At 46.5% G+C, this 23,035-nt stretch overlaps 1 protein-coding gene across 2 annotated transcripts in view; it reads left to right on the forward strand.

The window, feature by feature from the left end:
* The window catches only part of FAM171A1 (family with sequence similarity 171 member A1), a 104,697-nt gene that overhangs the window by 41,411 nt on the left and 40,251 nt on the right, over positions 1-23,035 (forward strand). For both annotated transcript variants that reach the window (XM_036228165.1, XM_036228164.1), the window contains exons 2-3: positions 16,457-16,684; positions 22,870-22,962. In XM_036228165.1, the coding sequence (XP_036084058.1) occupies positions 16,457-16,684; positions 22,870-22,962 (321 nt within the window). The remainder of the gene's footprint in view (positions 1-16,456; positions 16,685-22,869; positions 22,963-23,035) is intronic.

Genomic DNA, 23,035 nt, shown 5'->3' on the forward strand with positions numbered 1-23,035 from the left:
GATCACGCACTTCTGCAAATCCATAAATAACGTGGCATTTAATTGTTTTCCGAATTAAGGATGACATTGTGAATCGTGAATGGAGTTATTGACCCAGGAGGGCTCTGCTTTTCTCTACCCAGGGGATGTTTACTTATGCACCTTAAGTTTCCTTTTAGTCTGGATGTGCTTTATCTTAGAAGACAGGAAATACACAAAAACACAAAAGTTAAGATCTACAGGTGCCTCCCTGGGCCTAGCACTGTCCAGGTCCTGTTTTTCTTAGGCTGAGCTGTCATCAAACCATATTTACTGCAAGTGAGAGTTGGATAAAAGCGACTCCCCTGCCCCGTGCATTGGAAAGACTAGCATGGAGGAGGGATGCTAAGCGTTGCTTAGAAACAGTCTCCATCAAGAACTCCTGTAGGGAAGACATGGCCCTCCTTCCTGGGGACCGTGAGAGCGACCCGCTCCCCTTCCTCCTGGAGGAGGAAGAGATCCATGCCTAAGAATTCTGTCTACGCCTCCCTCCCGTCCCCCAGCAGTGTTTCGGAGCTCATTGAAGGGGAGTCCCAGGACGAATGGAGATTACGTCGTATTTACTGCTCATTTTTAAAGGCAGGAGTGAGATCAGGTCTGTTTAAAGGAGGAAACGCAACTGTATGCACAGAGAAGGCAAGGTGAAGGCTACTCCCAGCCAATGGGAGCCTTTGAACATCAATACCTGCTTTCGTAGCAAGAGGGTCAAAAATAATGAGAAGGGAGTATGGGCTGAACTTCCTTTTCTGTCTTCTCCCTCCACTCCGTCTCACTGAAATATTAAATGCAGATGGAAAATTTTTCGAAATGATACGTTGAGATTATTCTTATGCCGGCAGAAAGCACGTGCAGGTCCCCCGTGGTGCTTTTAAAAAATGCAAAAACCTGCTCAGTCTTTTCAAATAGAAATGCTTAGACTCTGAGGGTAAAGGAAGCGGCCCAGTTTTTAGAAAAGGAGGCAGTAATTGTAAATGTGTGTCATTGTTTGGGGTTCTGGGGAGAACCTAGTGGGCTGTAACTACGTGAAAAGCAAGGGTGGGGTTCAGGGGAGAAGTATGTCACAGCAGACTCCCTCACTTCCTGCCAACCTCGGGTTCCCTGTGCCTGTCCCGTCCTCTGGGACAGAAGGTGTCATACAAGGCCAGAAAGGCACCAAACTACCAAGTGCTATTGACTAGGTAAGCTCAGCTCTCTTTTAATGTCAGACATTTAATGAATCTCAGACCCAAAGGACAACTTATGTCTGTTGCTTAACCCCAGAGGCCTGCCAAAGTTGGAGGTCAGAGTTTAGAAATTCGACGTTACTTTTTATATTCTGTTTTCCTCCTAATTGAAGATCGACTCTGTTTGCATTAAGCAAAAATGGCTAATGTTCTGAAAGTTTTCTACGATAAAATATTAGCGGCCATTACCGTTTCCTGTGTTTGTAATGAATAACGTAGTTTTTCACGTTGCAGAAAAGGAGACGTAGGGGAAAAAAAAAAACACGCTAATTTCCTTCAAGTCCTAAAATGAGCGTTTAAAGGTTAGATTCTTCACCTCCAAATATTTTGTTTTCTTTGTGGCTTTCCATTCAGATGCTATTGAGTATGTCGTTTAAAACTTCGGCAGTTGTCAGCTCAGACTCTGAATTCTGTGGTTTCCTTTCAAGTTGCGAGTTGTGGGCACACCTTCAGCTTACCGGAATGTTGGTTATTTCGATAACTATATGCATTAGAAAATAAGCTAAACTTGGTTTCTGCTTGCCTCTAATTTGTATTTTATTCATATTTAAGTTATCTCCATTCATCAATTTAGTATTTACAAATTGCATGATAATAACAAATGCGCAAGAAAACAACGTTCAAAGTTTAAAGTAGGACCAGATTTGCAACAAGCAGTAGCTGTGCGTGTTAAGATTATCTTTGCTCTTTTAAAGTTGACAAACCAGAGCAATTGCTTATGGAAATGTTGATCAAAATAGACTGTCGCGATAACATGTCTGAACTGTTCCGTATCTTTAAAAACTAACTTTCTGCTTTTAAAAACTAAACGTTAGCAGACGTCCGTCTACTTCCAAGACTTTCTCTTTATCCCCCTAGCGTTTATTAACTTTCACGATGAGGTAACGGTTTTGCTCTCTGCTTAAATACAGCACACACCCTTCCTAAGTAAATCGTGTGTGCTCTCTGACTTGGACCTGGAGTATAATGTATTGCATTTGGAATGTGTGTGTAAAAACCAATGATTTTGGAAGTTTAATGCATGAATGTGGATGGCATGAAATGACAAAAACGGTTTACTCCTTCCTACTCATGAAATGTGAAAGTTCTCATTTTTTCCTCGTTGCCTCCGTACTCCTCAGGAAGCCCTGAATAGTCACCAGTTGGCTGATTGGAAAGAAAATATCACCGTGTTGGAAGACTATATTCACATATTCGTGGTGGTGGATGTTATTGTTTTGGGGTCTTACGTCTCCTCCTATGTTAGGAGGAAATCGTAACTCTTTAATCTCGTGCGTGGCGCATTAGCTCAAGGTTTTAGAACCACATTTGTGTTCTACAAGGTCATGGAGATTCATCCTCCACATGGCCCCTGTAAATGGCATCCAGCAACTCCAGGCAGGTGAGTGGGAAGTTGCAGGGTTTGTGCTGATCCACAGCTTCCTGAAAAACAAGTCAAAGTATTTGTCCTGTCAGGGTGTGTGGGCGGTGTCTTCTTTACACCGCTGAGTCGGCACTTGGAAGCTGGAAATCAGATCACCCAGCAGGGACCAACCCAGCAGTGCACTGGACCCCCTGGGTGTCTGCCCCCACAAAGCCCCGGAAGGGGACCCCAGGTTCACCCGGGCACTCCTGCGATGGGATCAACAGTGTTCCCAAGAGCTGGACCTGGCAGGGACGTAGCCATGTTGTACGTTTGCTGAATTTCGTTTTGATAAGAAGGTGCATGTGACGTAATTGAGCGAAAAAAAAAAAAGTGGGAATCTGGAAGTAGTTGCTGGTTCTCTGTGTGCAGATTATTGTATTTAGGATGCGATTTGCTGCTGCTGCCCTCATTTCTGTTGGGGTCATTAGCCCTTGTCGAGAGTCTTCACCCCCCATCGGACGGTCTTGAAAGTCAACTTTAAAAGAATGTCTTATCCTAAAAAAGCTAAATAAACTACTGGTATTGATGACAGGATGATTTGAACATTTTCCCTCCGCATGACGGTATTTTAAATGTGGATTTTTTCAAAGGAGAACCAAAAATACTTGCTGTAGCCTTAATGAAACACCTGAACTGAAATCCGTAACTCAAAATCTTTTTTTTTGAAGCAAACGATCTGGGTGAGCGTGCTACTGAGCTTAGCCCCACCAAGAAATGTGCTGTCAAGCTGCACACTAAACGTGACACTTGTGATGTTTTTCTCATGTTTTTCTCATGTTTTGTCTGCGCCGTGCACCGCTTGGGTGAGTCCTTTGCAAGTTTATGTCTGTGCCGTCAGGCAGTCAGTTCAAGTTCAAGGTTTCCCTCCCTCCCGTTTCTGTCCCTACATTCATACACATGCGCCTGTGCACCAGCAAGCCCCCAGCTGCGATCTTGGGACTAAACTTCAACAGGAATCTCCTTGTTACTCCTTCTGCCCACCGTCTTCTTCTGAGGCCGTCCATTCTGCATGCTGTTATAAGATGAATCGCTTCACCCACCTGCCCCCAAATCTTCTGTGATCCTCTGCTGTTGAAAATCTGCAATGTCTTGTTCACCGCTCTGATACATCAGGTCATTTTACAGCTGCCATAGTCTGGAAGGTAACATAAAGAGTCCTCGGGTCAGATCTGAGTCCTCCTTGCTCCTTCCTGACAAGCCACCTTCTCCTCCCCCTGCTGAAGTACCTTCTGTCATGTGGAACACACTGTTTGTTCATGCAGCCGACACTTTTAGAAAGTTCTTCCTCAGAGCAAGTATAACTGTAACTAGTTCTGTACCAATACTCTGTTCATGCTTTATCCTCAGCCAGGAAACTTTGAGTCACCTACTGTTTTAAAGCATAGGTTTTATTATTATTCGGATATGGCGAGGCCAAGACATGTTGTGTTACTCACAGTTTCCGAGAGGACAGAGCGTGACAGGCCATGGGGACCACCTGGCGAAGCACCAGGCTTGGTTTGGAGGCAGAGGGAGCGAGGGGAACCGCGGTCGAGAAGTCGCAGTGTGGTTTTCTTGGTGAGGAATGGACAAGGCAGGGTAAGCAGGCTGGGCGGGGTTAGGGTTGGCTAGTTTAAATAATTTCAGCAGGCTCTGGACGAGGGACTGTCCCTGGTTGTCTGGTGTCTGGCCCCCCGAGGTGATCAGGGCAAGCGGATAGTGGCCCTGAGTGAGCCTCACAGAGCAGATGGTTGGGCTGTGGGTTCTGAATGGGTCAGTTTGCATATGAAGGCATGCTCACAGGTGAGCCCTCACCCAGAGCAGCTTGCCGTCTCTAGGGATTAGCGGGCCCTGGAAGGGGGTGATCCCTCCGGGAGTCAGCAAAGCCCCAGGATATCAAAGCATCCAACACACAGAGTTAAAAAGACACGATGAATACACTGCTCCCCCTTACAGCCCCATCTCAGTTACGAACGAGCCCGAACCATGTAATCTTGAATGAGAACCTCTGTCTATTAAGCAAAGACTCAAAGGTTATAGCCCAGCCCAGAGCCCACTGGGGATGAAGCCTCTGTCCGACACGTCCAGTGATTTTTCCCCGTGCCCAGGTTCTTTCAGTCCATGTTCCCCGTGGGAAGGTCCCAGGAAACGCCCAGGACTGCACGTGAGTGGACCGGCGCGCTCTCCCTGGCGAGTGAGCCAAGCAGGCCGATCAGCAGTAGGCGCCCCGAGACTTCGCTCTCGTCTCTTTCACACGTGGACTTTTCCTCCTACACGTGTGTTCCTTACGGCTCCGGCCAGTGGGCTCTCTCTGGGATGTGGTCATCAGCCCTGCCACTCGCATAGCTTTTGAGTTCTTGGTCTGAGCCAAGTGATCATTCAGTGTCTAATATATGTCTGTGACCCATTTGACAGGTGGCATTTAATGACGCCCTTGTGCAGGAAAGCTAAAAATAGCATTGGCTTACAAGTGTTTAAGGCAAAGTATGGCGGACCCTCTATACTACAGCTTGGGAAAATAAATCTCCATGTTATTAATCGCGTTGGCAGTAAAGAGGACTGTGGAACTCGTGTTTAGGGACAAGAGCGGAAAATGAAATCCCTTTATTGACGCCGGAGCCAGTACGTGAGCTGTAAAGATCGGAAGGCGAAATGCTAATCCGTTTGGCACAAGTTAATGATCATCCTGTAAACTTAAACAGTGTGGAAAATATTTTGTGTTGGTGCCCACCATGGAAAAATCAGAAGGAACAGTACTTCGTTGTTCAGAATAGTCAAGGTTTTTCCCCCCTCCGATGTATCGAGAAATCTTAATTGTGTTGTGGAAAGTTTTAAATTTCTTAGAAAACCTATAAGTTAGAGTTCATACATATTGGTGTTACTCAGAACATTATAGGTCTTGTAACTTGCAGGAGTAAGGATAGTATATAGCGCTGTCTCATTGATACAGGATTTATTCAAACAGATGTAAAAAGCAGAAATGGTATTTTACTAAACAGAAGTACGTTTTCAGATGTTAAACGGAGAGCAGCTAGCAACCCAGTTAGCATGTAATTTTAATTCTACTCCTCAGGTTTTGCTTGTGATGACCTAAATATGGCTTTTCAGCTCTCAAGAGTTAAAAGGGGGTTAAAATGATCAGCGCTTTAAAAACAAACAAAATGGCCACTAAAGCTTGGAGTGGAAAACCCTCAGATTCTGCTTTTTGTCCCTGTTCTGTGGGGAAGGCCGGGCCCGTGTGAGAAGCATACTGGAATGACCGCTTTGAATTAGCCGAGCAGAGGGGCCGGTGGTGGGGAGTAAGAGGTGGGGTATGACCAGTGGGAATGGTTAGAATTTGCCAAGACATGAGGGCAAACTTGCTCATTTCTAATAGAGGGTTATTTAAGAATTTTGAAATCCACTGGTAAAAAAGAACCCTCGTAAGCCAAAGGCATGACCCAAAACTTGGGACCGCTTTGTCTATGGTTCTGTTTTGTGTTTGTTTCTCTGACTCTCCTGGCCCTTCTTTGGGGACCCTAGGCCACTTTTGTCCTGCCTCAATGCCTGGACTCCCTTGGGTCCTTGGAGGCTGTCAGGCACTGTGAAGGGTCTGAACTTTAGCCCTGCTGGTAAGGTAATCGGTTTGCTTGCCACCGTTGGACAGATGCTGATAGAAGCCATGATACTTCTGGGTCAGAGATGAAGGACCCTTTGTTCCTCACAGCCGTGGCTGTAGCCAGACTGTCAGCACCCTTCTTCCAGTTCCCTGAGCCCTGTTTCCCAGAAGGCATCGCAAAGAGGCCCGGACGATACCTGCACACGCAGTGGGTCGCATTACAGGAGAGGAACTCTGGGCTCTGGGAACACAAATCTTTTATAATCAGCAGTAGGCATGCCTGCCTATGAGACTGTGATTTATAAGAAGCATATATTCGGTCTTTGTTCCTGTTTCTGGCACAGAGCCCTTAAAACCCTTGGAATTTCCAAAGTGGTGAGAGTAATAAAAGTGTCTTTTGTTATATTAATGAAGTGACCTATGGAACACAGCTCAGGATGGGGGCTGGTCAGTGGAGAAACTAGCCATGTCATTAGAACTTGGGGATTTCCAGTCCCCCACCCCCCTCAGACCTCCCAGGAGGTCTGGAGAGCTTCCGGGTTGGGGAACACATGAAGATTTGGGGAGAACAGCATAGTCTTATCATTACGATAAACCAGTGATCTGTTAAGTAAAATGTTTCCTAAGTTCTGTGAGACAGATTTTAGCAAATTAATCAGACCCAAGGAGAGGTTGTGGGCTCCTCTGATCTATATAGCCAGTCAAGATTGAAGTGCAATCGACAACCTGGATCTTGTGATTGGCATTTGAAGTGGGGAGGACAGTCTCGTAGGACTGAGCCCTGACCCTGTGAGATCTGATACCGTCTCCAGGTAGACAGCGTCAGAATCGAGTTAAATTGTGGGACAAGAATTTCTTGGTGAAATGAGAACCCCGCCACCACCCCCACCACACACACACACATACAAGGAGTTGTGATCAGACTTTTACTTTGCTTCAGAGGGAGGCACTGTCTGTCTCGCATGGATGTTCACTGAACAGACATCCTCGAAGAGGGTCTACACCAAAGTGTAGTCAGTGCCTCATTCACAAGATGCGCAGAAATGCAAGAGACCGCGGGAGAAATTGCCGCTAACAGTGGCTCCTGCTGCTCCTCCAGCTCCCCGTGTCCTTAGGAATTGTCAGCGGTGGGTACGAAAGAGCAAGAAACTGTAGTCGAGTGTGGTCCCCGCTCCTTCCATGAACCTTTTTCAGGTTCATGGAAGACCCTTGGTGATCCTCATTTGAGTGAAATGTTGGGAAACAATAAGCTAATTATAAAAATGGCTAACAGTTATTAAACCCTCACTGTTCTGTGCTGTATGCTAAGCACTTTCCACTCATTATCTCATTTCGGCTCTCTGAGGTGAGTGCAGAGGGAATCACCCCCCCCCCTTTTTTTTTACAGATGAAAAGTTCTTGTTAAGAGCATTAGGCAGGCAGTGGAGAGATGGGATGCAAATACAGGTTGTCACTCTCTTCCCTGTAATATTTCTCTTTCATCGAGAGGTTTTTTCATTGACAGGTGGTGGCGGTTTTCTGAATTTGTTTCACCAGGGAAATTTAGATGCACGAGGGTGAGGAATCAAGGTTGGGATGAGCTTGTGCTCACAGACCCATTACAAACATCATTGCCAATCCTCCCAACAAATCCTACAACGTTTTCAAAGCAGTTGGCATCCTCGTTTTATGGATGAAGAAATGGAGGCTTCAGGAGACTGAACGACTTGACAGAGACCATACAACAAATCTGTGAGGAGCCTGGGAGCCAAACCCAGACCATTTGGCCGTGGAACATTCTGTACATAAAGCCCCCCTCTCCAAGCCCCCAGTAATCACAGGCACTCGCGTCCAAGACCCTGAAGTGCCCTCAAGTATTTAAGCTCCTTCTGAAACAGAAAGGAAAATGATAATAATAGATTCACTGTAGCTTGTCGAATATCTTTCTTTGAAAAGATAAGCACATATGTGTCATTTAATCACCACATTGACTGAACCTCAGCTGCTTCCAGGACTTTTTTCTTCTTTCATAAAACTTGAAGTGCAGAGAGCCTCACACACTTGGGCCATTCACAGCCTCCCAGCAAGCCACGGCAGCTGGCCCCGATTGCCCCTTACTTTAATTCTAAAAGTCATTAATGAGTCAGCGTCCTCTCTGCTAACTCCCACTTAGCACTTTTTCTCTGGTCTTTTCCTAGAGAGAGAAATGACTTAATAAAAAAAAAAAAATTTTTTTTTAATAACATACATCATATGGTTTCTTTATTCAAATTAAATACCATGGAATTTTGCTCTCGACCTAGCCCTGGACAAAAAAAAAAAAAAAAAAAAACTGTTAAAAATGCACATTTGTAGGTAGATAGAAGGAGGTCTGGAAACACACACACACACACAGAATTTTCCTCCCCCAGGTTCCCTTGGCAACCATTTCCCTAGCATTTTCCAGCAGATCTTGAAAGCTTGGCTCAGATGCGTATGTTAATTTTATAGACGTGCTTAATATTGCTCATTAATTTCGCAGTTTCCAGATTCTTCCAAGTTCTCCTAAGGGAACTTTGTGCCTTGGTGAAAATTCTACACCCCCCGCCCCCCCCCCCCTCCGACAGAAGAGAAGCCTTTGAACGTGGTTTCTGACGCTCATCTTCTCACAAACACTCGTGAGTCCTCTAGTCTCCAGGGCTGCACCCTCCTCTTTCTCATTCAGTTCTGGAGGGTGTCGCGTGAAGCTTGTAAACACACGTGCCATGTTTACATTTCCACATTATGGTGGTTTTATACGCTACCATTTCTGATGAAATGAGGACATTGTTAGGTTTGTATATATATCCATTGTTTTTTATGGAAAAATTCTTGAAAGTTGGAACCACAGCTATCTTTTTTTTTTTTTTTTGAGTTATACCTGGCATAATTCTGATGCTCCATAACTGCTTCAATTCTTGTTTCTTTTGAACAGGTAAAGCATTCTTTTACTTTAAATTGGTGTGAATTTTTTGGAGGCGTTTCCTCCACGATAAGTAGCTACATTTTCATTTGTTCTTTAAGGCTACATCGGATCGATTCCTGCTTTCGCCACATCCGGAGGATTGGGATTATGTCACATCACTTTTTTTTTTAGGTGCAATCATAGGAACATTCTGTCATGAATTTTGCTTGACGACGCTTGGTTATATATGTAAGTCGTAGAGTAGAATCAGGTAAATCCAGCAACAGGTTTTCAGATCGTCCTGGGACGTTTACCGAAAGAACCCCTTCTTTAAGTTACGAGAATGTAGCCACTTTATAGTCGCTTCGGTAGCATAACCTGCATGTGGACCCCGCCCCAGAAAGCCTCGTCTTGCACTAAATGTATTAACAGAGAATGACCTCTGTGACTTATCAGTGAATGGACAGACATAGCAGGATCCTTAGCCAAAAAGTCGAAGGAAGTTGTCATTACTCGAGTATTATAGTTTGTATTTCCGTGATGGATGGAGTGCTTAAAATGAAGGGAAGAAGGCATCCTGACACTTAAAAAATAGAAAGTCGGAGTCATACATGCCATACACGTGTATTTTAGATGTTTATATCATGGCTTCTGTAATCGCTGTACTTCCGTGGGTGTTTACTGCGTATTTCATCATTCTTGTCAACTTGGCGATATTGCTTTGAAAGTATTAATGGGGTGGTCATCAGCTTGATCCTCATACAGATTTCTTATGGGGAATGGGGAGGAATCCACTGGTCGATAGCCCGGAGATATCCTGGCAGCCCTGCTAAGACAGAAGTTTATGTATGGGAGGGACAGACAGACCAGGGGGTCCAGGCGAGAGAATGTGTTGTGTGCAGCGCCTGTGGAGAGTAAGCAAAGCACCCGCCCTGCGGAGGGCGGGCTGTCAGCAGGGGCGCCCGCCTGAGCGAGCAGCGCCTGGCATCCCGCACAGCTCTCTCCTCTTCCTCGTCACACACCTGGGCCGTAACTGTCCCGTGTACCATGCAGCCGTCTCTTCAGGACGTTCGGAGGGTGAGTCAGATGCGAGAGACTGCAGAACTCAGACAGGCACGCAGCGGGGTTCTGACTTCGGAGGGGCTCCTGCAGGAAACGTGTCTCGTACGGGCTTTTCAAGTGCGTGGAACTTCAAGCGGAAGCCCAGGAGTCGTGATCCTCCACCGAAAACTAAGGGACACGTTGGCAAGGAAGACCCCGCGTGGGTGGGACTTCCAGCCCAGGCATCGTCACCTCGGGGTAACGGAGGGGCTCGAAGGCAGCCCTTGGCACGGTCAAGAGCATAGATGGCTTGAGAACAGAGTGGCCGAGAGGGGACCATCCGTGGAGCCAGGGGGAGCTAGTGCCAGCACGTTCGTCCCTCTGAAGCAGGCCTGCATTGTCCCTTCCTTTCTCGGTGACAGAACGTGGTGACAAGAGAATACCAAATGAATATTTCTTATAGAATTAAACACACACGAGATTGATTAATGCTTTAGTGCAGCTAGAACCTGCATGTAAGGCAGACCTGAGATGTACAAGCTGTAGCAGTTTTATTGAGCTAGATTATAAATGTAACATAATACATACTAATATGTGTAATATCTAACATGCGTAATGTTACATGTAATGCATAATATAACATGTTAATATATTTATATATAACATATATAACATTTGTGTATAATGTATATAATAATATTAATACATATTACATATTACATTGTATTAATTGCAATGTTATATAGTAATATATAATATATAATGTATAAATATAATGTATCAGATATGATATACATTACACACAATATGTATATAATATAGAACATATATATAATATGATATTATATGTAGGTCTTGAAGAAGAGGTATAACTTGCTTGAAGAACATGATTTGCTAAATTTTACTCTGAAAGAAAATAAAATTGAACGGTATAAGGTGCGTATGCACTATGTGAGACCAGAGAAAAGAAATGACAGGAAGACTCTAGTGTAGCGAAGTGCGTTCAGATCTCATCGGATTACAAAATAAAATAAGCCTTTTATGTTTATAAAAGAAATGGCTAGAAAGCTGCCCCGAACATGTTGGGCGTCCTAGGACCTGCCTGTAATTGCTGTACAAAGACATGGAAATTTGGCAAATACACTGATATCGTAACATGTCAGCACCGAGTAACAGGAGGCAAAATCTTTCAGAGCAAAGGTCTGGCAATATTTTAAAAATAACCTCCCGTTTGGAAAGACCTTTTGATGAGCAAGTCGTTTTTGATTGTTTTATTGGAGAGACCTAAGGCCATCGTGACTCCTCTGAATTTGGGTCAAAGATAGTTCATTGCAATGCTGGAGGCTGAGTGAAGAGACATCCTGTTCCTGCTGTTTCTGGTGTCAGGTGGCCGCTAGAGGCAACTTGGGAAAAAGCCTTTGCTGGCTGGATCTGCTGGTGGAAATGGCCTTCGTTTCTACAGCGCCCCTGTGGCCACCCAGCCAAACGGGGTTCCCAGCTAGGTGGGTTGCTGTGGAAACCAGCAGCTCTAAAAACCAAGGGGAAAGGAAAAATTAAAATCGCCGAAACACAGGCCAATTTGAGGGGATATAAAAGGGAATGAAGAACGGTCAGCACTAAACTTCACACAGAAACAAATACACAAATAAGACGGAGCCCGCAGACTCTGGGTCCTGGCCGCGGTGAAGCCAGAGTTTACAGAGAACCGAGATGCATAGGCTTTTCAAAGAGTAGGGGAAAGTGTCTCTCCTCGCTCTGTTCGGGAAGACCGCAGAGGACTCTGGGATTGGGAGTGGGACACGTTGGCAAGTGATCGTAAGAGAGACACTGAGAATGTTGGCTCGGGAGCTTGGCTGAGAAGGTCTGGAATGCGTGCACTCGGTCATCTGCAGAAAAGTAATTCAAGGTATGAATTATGTGCAGATGAAGGAGGAGGAGGAAACAAGGCATACGTCCCACCTGGCCGGCCCGGGTCCGCACAGTTTCATTCCGTGCTGATGGGGGTCCTCCCGTCGGGCGGTGGAGCATGTGCCATCAACCCTGCCATTATGGTTGGTGAACACTTGCTACTTAGAGGTGCCATTTCTCAAGCCAGCAATTGGAAACAGCCTCGTCGCATTTCGTTCTAAATCTGTGGCAGATAGAGAGGAAATGACTAAAAGATAATGTTTAGTTTTCTGCCCACAAAGCAGATGTTCCCCGTGCTACTAAGAATGGACCAGTTTGTGCCCACAGAGCCGAACGCTGCGTGTTTGCCAAGAGCGAAGGAATTCTGAATCATGGCACCAGAAGAATTCCTGAGTGCTTGTTTCTTCCTTCTTGATTCCATCACTGGCTGAAGGAAATTTGAGAATGCTCCAGAGGCAGTGACTGAGTTCCTGATCAGGAAATAATGTGCTGAGTAAGAATGGAACGAGAAGAGGTCTGAACGCACACTCTGGGGCCACCCACCACGAGGAGGCAGAATTGGAACCTGTGATGGGTACTGTGTGATTCGGCATTCTCCAGAGAAACAGAACCAAGAGGTTGTGTTTATGTCTATATAGAAAGAGATTCGTTATAAGGAATTGACTCATGCAATTGTGGAGGCTGGCAAGTCCCAAGATCTGCAGAGTGAGTCAGCAAGCCGGAGATCTAGGAAGAGCTGATATTTCAGTTCGAGTCTGAAAGCAGAAAGAAGCCAATGTTCCCGTTCAAAGGCTGTCAGTCAGGAGGAATTCTCTTACTCAGAGAGAGATTAGCCTTTTTGTTCTCATCAGGCCTTCGACTGACTGGATGAGGCCCACCCACGTGAGGGAGGGCAATTGGCTTGACTTGATTTAAATGTTAAACTCATCCAAAAACACCCACACACAAACACCCCGAGTATTATTTGACCAACTCTCTGGGTACCTCGTGACCCAGTGATACAAAAAAAAAAAAAAAAAAAAGCAGCTGGCCACATCTGGCCCTCGGCCACATTTGGTGGGGGCACAGAACGACAGAACGGTTGGAAGGGGCTCAGGATGTGGTCAGATTAGTATTTCAGGTAGCTCCCTCTGACTTCCGTGGGATTTCAGGGGTCAGGTCTGAGGACAATGGCCGTTCTGTGAAGAGGTCGAGTGGCAGTCTGGGTGATAGATGGCAAGGGCCTGAAATAAAGCCTTGTGCACTTGGTTGGGAAGGAAGGGCCTGCCATGAGACGTGTATTTTAGAATTAAAATCAGAACTTCGTGATGGATGTGCCTGGTAAGGAGCCAAAGAGTGACATTCCAGCTTGGATTTAGTAATCAGGTGCCCCAGCTCAGCGGCATCTCGCCGGCCAATAAACATCTTAACGTGTATGTAGGTCGAGGGCCATTTATTGGGTCCTGGTCTTCCTTTTCTCTGCAGATTAAGAGTGGTGTTGGTGAACTCACCTGGCTGTACGATGACTCCCCTGGTAGGAATAATTTTTGTTTACTGTTGAATGGATAATCTAATTCTAAGTGTTACTCTAGAGAAATGATACCCCAATGGGAAAACTCTGTAACTTCCGCTCCATATTGCCGTGAACCTAAAACGGCTCTAAAAAGAAAATCTCTTTAAAAGAAGTGAACTGGATCTAGAGCTGTCGGACTGGAGGTCTGTTCATGATGTACTATCACGTGAATAAAGCGAACCACACACACACACACACACACACACACACACACACACACCTCAGTGGTCTGTAGTAGTCACCTAGCTGACATTTGTTCACATCCTGTCACACCAAGGGAAGTAGCTAAATAATCTCTTATAAAGGATGCAATCGCAGAATATAAAGTAGGCTTCTTGTATTAGGAAAAATTCAAGCGGTGGACTCTAGGAAGTTGATTACAGTAGAACTCTTTCTTTCTCTATTTATTCAGGAATCCTTTTGCTTTTCCCCGATCTCAGCCGCTGTTGCCTTCCCAGCCAACCCCCAAGAGAGAGCAGAAACACTGTCATCCCAATGGCTAGTAAACGTGGCGTTCCCGTAAAATTACGTAAATCGTTCATGCAGCCCCACAAAGCCACTCTCCCTGTTCTAGAGGGTTTCTGCCACGTGCATATTAATGAAAGCTGAGATAATCCATGTCGTAAGTTCACATACCTCCTGGGGTCAAAGAAGACCGAGTTAAATAAGAAAACACACGTGTGGGGCACATCCTGCCAATCCATGTTGAAATGACCCTGATGTCACGAGAAGGAATGGACTCAATAGGCTTCGTAATGTCATGGCCTTGATTTCCATGATGTCGATTTTATCCCTCTTGGCATTCGGGTCCCTTCCTGTAGTATGAAGTAGCCAGGTTCACTTTCTGTAGCATTTATTTTTCTCTCTCTCTGCAAGGTGTTGAGACATTTATTTGGTACAGACCTCTAGTACTTGGGTCTGCAATTCTTTACTTGTTCTTTTTGGTCATCTAGTCAAGAAACGTGTTAAGTCAGAGGGTGAAAAAAGGGATGGACTAACGGAAAGTCTGCAGTCTCGAAAAGGTTGCTTTAGCATCATAAAAATAGTTGGCAGTGACCAAGGTGGAGCTTCTCAAAGCAGAAGAAATTCTCCACGTGGTTGCCCAGTTGAGAAAGAGCTCTGTGTACAAAGTTATTAACCCCTGGGAGGGACGTGTTGTCTCTTCGCTCTGTCTTATGCCTTTCCCTCTGCAGCTCCTTTTTTCTGTGCTCTGTCCCGATGCCTGGGACACTGTGCGTTCGAGCACAGCGATTAGAATATAACGTAATGGCAGCCTCTCGTGGGTGTGCTTCTCAGCAAGGCCACGTGGTGACAGATGTTTCTGCTTGCACGCCACGACGTGTGCCGTTTGTCATCCCCGGTGCGTAGATGAGGAAACCGAGACCTGGGGAGGATAAGTCACTTGACCAGGGCCTCACGGCTGCAACGTGGTGGAGCTGAGGATGAGACCTAGCGAGGGAATTGCCCCAGAACTCTGGAGCGTGGGCCTCTGGCCAGCTCCCTCAGGCCTCCCTCCCCGTACCGTCAGACTGCCGATGCCACTGGGTACCATCCACTCCCGTCAAGCCTGAGGGACCGGGGTTTATCGGAACAGGAGACCCTTCTGGTTGTTCTGGAATGTAGCCCTTTAATAGCCGTCTGCTCCAGTGCTGGAGTCTGGTCCACCACCGCCTCTTCCTGGGCTGTTACTGAGGCCCTTTGCCGGATGCTCAGTCTCCAGTCTCACTTCTCCTCCAGTCCATCCTTTGCCTGGAGCCAGATATTTCTATAGCAATAAATTTGATGTCCGCACCCTTGTTTAAAACCTTCGTGATTTCCCATTGCCCTTGGGATAAAAAAAAACAATCCTTTTCGGTCACTTAGGGAACCATGGGTGACCTGGGCCCTCCTCGCCTCTCAGATCCCTCGCACCCCATCCAGCCCTCGGAGCCTGTTTCTCCTTCTCCAGGAAGTATGGCTTTCTCCCGCCTCCGAGCCTCCGCACGTGCCGTTCCGTCATTGCCCGCTTCCTGTCTGCACCAAATGTCCCTCAGACATACAGCCCTTGCCTACCTGCTCACTTCTCTTCACCACTGTAGCCTGTACAGTGAATCACAATTCTAGGCGCAGGGCAGCAGCTTGATAAACACTGCGCGCGTAAATAAGTGAAAACGATCCATTCCCTTTTTATTTTAAAACGTTAGTTTGGACCCGTCCATTTACCATATTCATTATCTGTTTCTGCTAATATTACTAACTCAACTTTGTCTCTCTTTTCAAATGTTTACTTTTGAGTATTTTTCTTCTGCTGAACGTGTTTCACTCGATGGGGGCTCCCTTTAAGTGACATTTCACAGCACATTTCGGTCTGGTCCTCACGGTTACCAGCACAGCGTGTCTGGGTCGCTCGCCTCCGAGTTCACTGGGACGAGTGGCGAATGTGGCCGCAGGTCTTGGAGACTGCAGGGTCCTCCTGTAGCAGCCCGAGCCCGAGCCAGCAGCCGCATTTGCAGGCAACGCCAGGATGCACAAAAGAGTCATGAGTTTGTTTTGCGATGTTTGGGGAGGGGCGTGATCTGTATCTCGATCACTTGCTGGCGTGAGTGAGGAGGAGTAAAGGGAAGGCAGCGTGTGAGGGCCGGCGGTTTTGAACAAGGCGGGAAATCGCGTAAACAGAAACAGGATGTCTAAGAAGAAAACTTTCACTGGTTCAGGCGATTCCTGTTTGGGACGTAGATCCAGATTTTCTCACCGTACGGTGCCCTCTGCCTCCCATCACGGTTATAAGCAGAGCCGCTGTCGGAGCCGCCCGTGAACAGCCATTGTTCTATGTTGCTTTTTCCTCTTGCAGAGGTGACGCTGAAGGTCCATGTCAGCGACGCCAGCACCCACCAGCCCGTGCCGGATGCGCTCATCGAGATCTTCACCAGCCAGGTCTCCATCGCCTCGGGCACCTCGGGGGCAGACGGCGCTGCCTTCGTCAAGTTCCGGTACAAGCTGGGCAGCCCGCTGACCGTCACCGCCACGAAGCACGCCTACGTGCCCAACTCCGCCCCGTGGAAGCCGGTCCGCTTGCCCGGTAAGACGGGCCCCGCCTTTCCTGAACCCAGAGTTCAGGGTCCGGCTAGTGACGGAGTCAGACCCAGAAGCCCCTTGGGAAGTGGAAGCGGAAGTTGGGGCTCCGTCTTATCATATGCACGTGTGGGGTCAAAGCCCTGGAGCATCCCTCAGTTCAGGAATCTGCATTTTAACGAGCACCCCCAGGCCCTTCCAACCCCTGATACTTATGGATAGGATAAGCGTGTTCACTAAAGGTCAAGACCAACTGCTTTGTGGGCGTTGGAAAGTGATAGAAAAATGAGGAGATCTGTTAGGAAAATCACAGAGAAAAGGGATAAACCTGAGAACTATTTAGCAGGCAAAAATCCAGAAGGCCTTGAGGCGTGGCTGGGAGAGAGGTAAGGGAAAAGAGGAGTTAGAATAAATGCGAAGTGGGTCTCAGTTTCTGGCTGCTGACAGCAGATAGAACAGTCCGGAGATGGGGTTGGGGCACGCACTGTGGTCCCCTAAAGTTGGTTGAATTGATGCAGTAGGTTAAAAAAAAAGAAAACAAAACCTCCCCCCTCCTCCCTGGGTGCATCCCTCTCCCCTGGCTTGGGCTCAGGCAAGGTGGATGGAGGTGCGGGAGACGAGGGGCGGGGGGCAGGGTGCATGTTGGGGTCGGAGTTGATGACGATCTCAGCGTGGGCTGGATTTGTGCTGCCTCTGGGATGCCAAGTGTGTTTGGCCTTCTGTTTGAAATTAGTTTGGAGCGTGCGGGGTTTGGAGGTAGAGGTGTAATTTGGGGTCATTCACGGTGTCATGAGGAGGGTCAAAACCTTGAGCTCACCCACAGTGGAGCGGGGTGGGCCTGGGATTTCTAGAACCCTGAGGAGGGAAGATGATACGTTTGGGGCTGTATCTAAAGGAAATAGACCTCCCCCACTTTTCACACTGAGAAGGAACCCAGGGACGTTTAGATGGTTCTTTGATACCACAGTGGCATCTTTGCTGGGAGAGCAGGAGCACCAAGTATGGACGATTCTCAGGTCTCCTTGTTCTTAGTAGTTAGGTTCTGTAAGGTCTGTGAACACCGAGGTCATGACTCCTGAGCCACTGCCCCCAGGGGGATGCAGGGTTAGGTTCTGCAGGCTTCTGGTCATACCATTTTCATCAACCAATCCATCTATCACCTTATTTATGGGCGTTTCTGTTTAAAGACATCTCACGTCTATTGTTGGTTCATCAGCAGTGAACACACGGCCACCAGCTCTGTAACTCATGCCTGAAGGAAGCTTCTCAAACACACACTTTCTCCACAAGGCATGTCCCAGCCCTCCTGTCCTGGGGAACACTGGCCGGCACCTCAGCACTGCGTCCGGGCCGTTTTAAACAGCGACATCACCAACAAAAGATGCACAAGACTGCAGAAACACTGGGCCCCGAATAGATTGCAAAAAGGATGCTTATGGCATGAGAAGTATAAGAGGAAGGCAGAAATCATCACCTTGTTTGACCTGAGTCGAGAATGCCCACATCAGGAGGCCCACATCTTTGCCCGCTCTGCACGAGCAGATGTAAAGAAGGCATCGTGAGCGTTGGATGTGGGGCTTACAAATGTTAGCGATGAGGCGCGCTCACAGATACCGAAGCCACGGACAGTGAGGGTCGACTGTGATTACATTCATTCCGACTTGTTAACATGATCATTTCAGAAAAAGCAACCATTTCCGTGGTGTCCGTTTTCTTAAATGAGTTAAACAAATGGAACAACGTAGTTTTGGACTAGGCATGAAGATACCCAAGTTGTTGCCCGCCCACCCCCCAGCCGGCCTCACATACGTGGGCCCTTCGCTCCTTTCTGAACCCACATTTCTCATTTTGAGACTAAATTAAATAGACCGAATAATTTTAAAGAACCCTTCGTATCTTCGATTATTTTTCTCTGCTTGTCTGGTCAACAAAGAAAGATAGATACTCAATTAGAATCTAACAGAAAATGTGGCCAAAATTTAGACTGATCTATTGTGAAAAGCGGGGTAAACTATTGTTTTCATGCATAATTTGTGGGGGGGAGCCTACACTAACGCTTTTGGTAGTCCAGATAATTGGTTGAGGAAGACAAAAGTTGGAGCTTTTTCTAAAATATGCTGAAAATTTGAAACAGAACAAAAAAAATGCTATCTTTACTACATGTGCACACGTGGTTTTGTTTACATAAGCACTCTTATGAGATTTGGGAATGAATTTCTTTTTTCATCCCTTTCCTTGAAAGAGAAAAACATATATATCCTTTAGGAATATATCTATCTATCTATCTATCGATAGATAGATAGATATATTCCTAAAGGCTAGCTCAGTATATAGATAGATGATAGATAGATAGATAGATAGATAGATAGATAGATAGATAGATATAGATATAGATATGTTTTTCTCTTTCAAGGAAAGGGGTATAGATTCAGAGAAAGGGGGAGAGGAATCCAACTTGGGAAGCAGGTAAAACAACTTTAGCTATAGAAAATGTAATCCATCAACTAAGGACTCTAATTCCACATCTTCATTATTTCCATCTCCATAGCGATTGTCTTATGGACCTTTTTCAGTGGTCCAGGACTATTGCGGCAGCCTCGGCTAGCTCAGTATATATACATACACATACACACACACATATATATATAATCCATCTTCCTGAAGTCATTGGGTGTCCTCAGGATAAAGTTTAGACTAAACACAGCACACAGACCCTCCTCCCTCACCTACTTCTCCCTTCTACGTCTCACGGTCTAGTCCTCTCCGACAATTCGTTATTCTCTGCGGGAATCTGACATTTGTCCCTCTCTGTGTTTGCCTGCATTATCATTCCTTGACCGTTGTTCTCAGCGAGCTTGGCTTCTGTCCTTCGATGCCCAGTGTGGCTGTTTTCCGCTGCATGAAGCCTTCCTGCCTTTCCCAGGCAGAGTTAGATGTTCTTTTTCTCTACTTACACACCTCTGCTGGGCATGCTAAGAACCTCCAGGCATCAGACAGCATCTCCTCTGTGATGAGTAAAATACCACTTGCAAATCTGAGCGTCTCTGTGTCCTCGCCCGCCTGCCAGGGCACTCAGTCCATTCGAGGTCTACAGTCCCTTCCTGCCGGCTCCAGGACAGCCCTGCTGGTGGTCCTGCCACCGCACAGCACACTTGTGACAAGAACTCCTTTCTTCTCGTACACAAAATAAGGGGTGAGAAAGCAGTTTGCTAGAGCAGATGCCTCTTGTGTGGAAGTACCAAATGTTTACGTGGGAAACACTTTCAAAACACCCTACAATGGTCACACACACGCATCTTGAGACGCTGATCACAGGTGATTCCATAGCTCAGAGTCCCCAACACCAGTCGCCACAGAGGTTATCGGGCTTAGGAAATGCCATTTGGGATCCGCATGAATTCTCAGACCAATGGAGCAGGGCTGTCCAGGCGTCTGCACGTAGAGAGGCAGGAAGCACCTCACCTGCCCGAGCTTGGAGGTGAGTTGTCTGCAGGCAACAAGAATCTGGCTCTGTCTTCCTGGCCATCAGATTCCCCATGCCACTGGGTGAAGGGGTCATTGTCAAAGGTCAAGTGTCACTGCAGGGTGTATCCCAGATAGGCCTCCTCTCGTTAGTCCTGGTTCACACGCGTGACCCAGTCCTCAGCTCCCCCAACCCGCGGTGGACTTTTCTCCCAACTTTGATCCCCTAATCTGAATTCTTTTATTTAAAAAAAAAAAAAAAGTCGTTTTTTTTTTTTTTTTTGTCTTTGTATTTGGAATATAATTCATCTACTATAAAATTTACCCTTTTGAAGTGTGCAGGTCACCAGGTTGTACGACCATCACCACTATAATCCCAGAATATTTTCTTCGCCCTCAAACATACTCGAACCCGTTCACACCGGCTCGCTGTTTCCCACCCCCTCCAGACCCTGGCGGCCACTCATCTCTCTGTCTCTGTGGGCAAGGCAGACAGATCGCATCCCGAAATGTATGGCCATTTGTGTCTTTCCCTCAGCCTGCTGTTTTCAGGGTCCGTTCATGTGGTGGCCTGAATCGGTACTTTATTCCCTTCCGTGGGTGGACAATAGTCTCCTTTGTGGGTACACATTTTGTTTGTCTTTTCATCCGTCGATGGATACTGAGTCGTTCCCACTTTTTGGCTGTTACGACTAATGCCGTTGTAGACGTTCACGTCCGTGTTTTTGCAGGAATGTATTCGTTCTCTCGAGCTTGTCCCTGGCCGTGGAGTCGCGGGCTCACACGGCAGCTCCACGTTGAGCAGTTTGAGGACCTGCCGGGCTGTTTTCCACAGCACCAGGGCGCCTTCTTAGCCTTCTCATGACACTTGCCACATTCTGTTAGTCACGCAGCAGTTCGATGTGCGTCCTCGTCCCCTTCTAACGTAGTGCCTCGAAGGCACACACTGCCTCCCATGTCGATCCGTTCCACACTTCTAGCACTGGGCCTTATATGTAGTGGCAGCTGAATAAATTGACTGTCTGGAGAGCCATGTCCAAGGCCAGCTGACTGGTTCCCTCTGGCACTATTAAGAGCCAGTGGCACTAAGTAATTGATGTGCCTAGCACTCGATATTTCTGGCTCCCAACGTTTTCCCAGGAAGTCACTTTCCATCTCTAGGGCTCCTTTCCTCCTCTTTAAACTTAGAGGTGTGGACTTGGCATTTGAGTCCGTGGAGCGTGGTGGTCGAGGACAGACTCCAGCTGCGGCCTCTGGGACAAGTTAATCCCTGAGCCATAAAGCTGTTTCTTTCCTTGTCAAATGGGCATGTCGGTAATGTCTGTTTCATAGCGTCATTTCGAGATTTAACCATATTACCAAGATTAAAGCACTTGGAATAACGTCTGACAGGTTAGGAAGGGTTCGCTAAAGTTAGCGATTATTAGTATTCCATAATGTATTTTTTTTCCTCTTAAGTTCACGTTTTACCCAGAAGCATATAAGCTTTGTGAGTTTTTTAATTGGAAGCCCAAGGGATATTTAAGCCAGGATTTTAATGTAACAGAAATTCTTTCATCTTATTAGTTCCAAGAATAGGGGAGAAGAGATATTCTTTTACCATCAGACACACATTAACCCAAGCACATATTTTCGAAGTCTTTCTTAATATCTAATCTTATTCATTTACATTCGTATAATGTGTACATTGTAACTTTTAGTATATTCCTATATTAATGGGTTCGGATGCTTTACTAAAAACTTTCAGTGAATGAAAAATAGGTGACTCTTGTGCGGTAAACCGCTGTTATGTGAGCAGTTGCACTAGAGCGACCCTTGGAAAAGTCTTGCTAATCATACTCGAAGGAAAAACCCTTTCCTTTCTCTCTGCTCACACTTCTGACACCAATTGAGTGGGATGTTTCCTCAAACGAATCAATTCTCCAACTCTCTGGACACCGACTGGGTGTCCTATGATTCACTTCGGTTCTGACATTAACTACCCAGAGTTAGCGCAGACCTCAGAGGTGGGGGCTCAGCCCACCAGACCGCTCCCTGCCTCAGACACAAGACCCAGGGGGTCTTCCATACCTCTGACCAACCGGCTGCACACCCGGGGTTTCCACACACATCCCCAACTTCAATAACTTGCTGCAATGGCTGACAGAACTCAGGGAAACACTTAACTTCCGTTGGTGAGTTTATTTTAAAGGATATTGTAAAGGATACAGGTAAGCAGTCAGGTGAGGAAGTACACAGGCCACGACCTGGGAGGGTTCTGAGCTCGGAAGCTTCTGTCCTCGTGGAGTTGGGGTACACCGCCATCCCAGCACACAGATGTATTCACCACCCTGGAAGCTCCCCAAACTTTTGGGATTTTCATGGAGGCCTCATAACAGAGGCATGATCGATCATTAATTCAATCTCTAGTCCCTCTGTCCCCAGAATGGGGGGTGGGGCTGAAAGCCAATCTTCTACCCATGACTCCGTCTTTCTAGTGGCCCGCCCCCATCCAGGAGCCTGCCTACAGTTGACTTATTACAGCAAAAGATGTTCCCGTCACTCAGGAAGTCACAAGGGACTTAGGAACTCTGTCAGGAACCAGGGTCAAAGACCAAATGTGTATTTCTTATTGTGTCATAATACGGAAAGTCAATATTGTTGATGGATTTGCAAGCAGAATTTAAAAATCAGAGTGCGTATTTTGACCTAAATGTCAGCATTCTCCTATACCTGTTTTTGTTTCTGCAGTGTTTTCTTCACTGAGCCTTGGCCTGCTTCCAGAACGATCCGCCACGCTAATGGTGTATGACGATGTTGTCCAAATAGTCTCAGGATTTCAAGGTATGTTGAATATTTAAAAAGAGACACAAAATCATGTGGTATTTGTCTCTCTCTGTCTGACTTATTTCACTTG

Source organism: Rousettus aegyptiacus, unplaced genomic scaffold (assembly GCF_014176215.1).
Source record: "Rousettus aegyptiacus isolate mRouAeg1 unplaced genomic scaffold, mRouAeg1.p scaffold_m13_p_10, whole genome shotgun sequence".
In the NCBI taxonomy this organism is placed as follows: domain Eukaryota; kingdom Metazoa; phylum Chordata; class Mammalia; order Chiroptera; family Pteropodidae; genus Rousettus; species Rousettus aegyptiacus.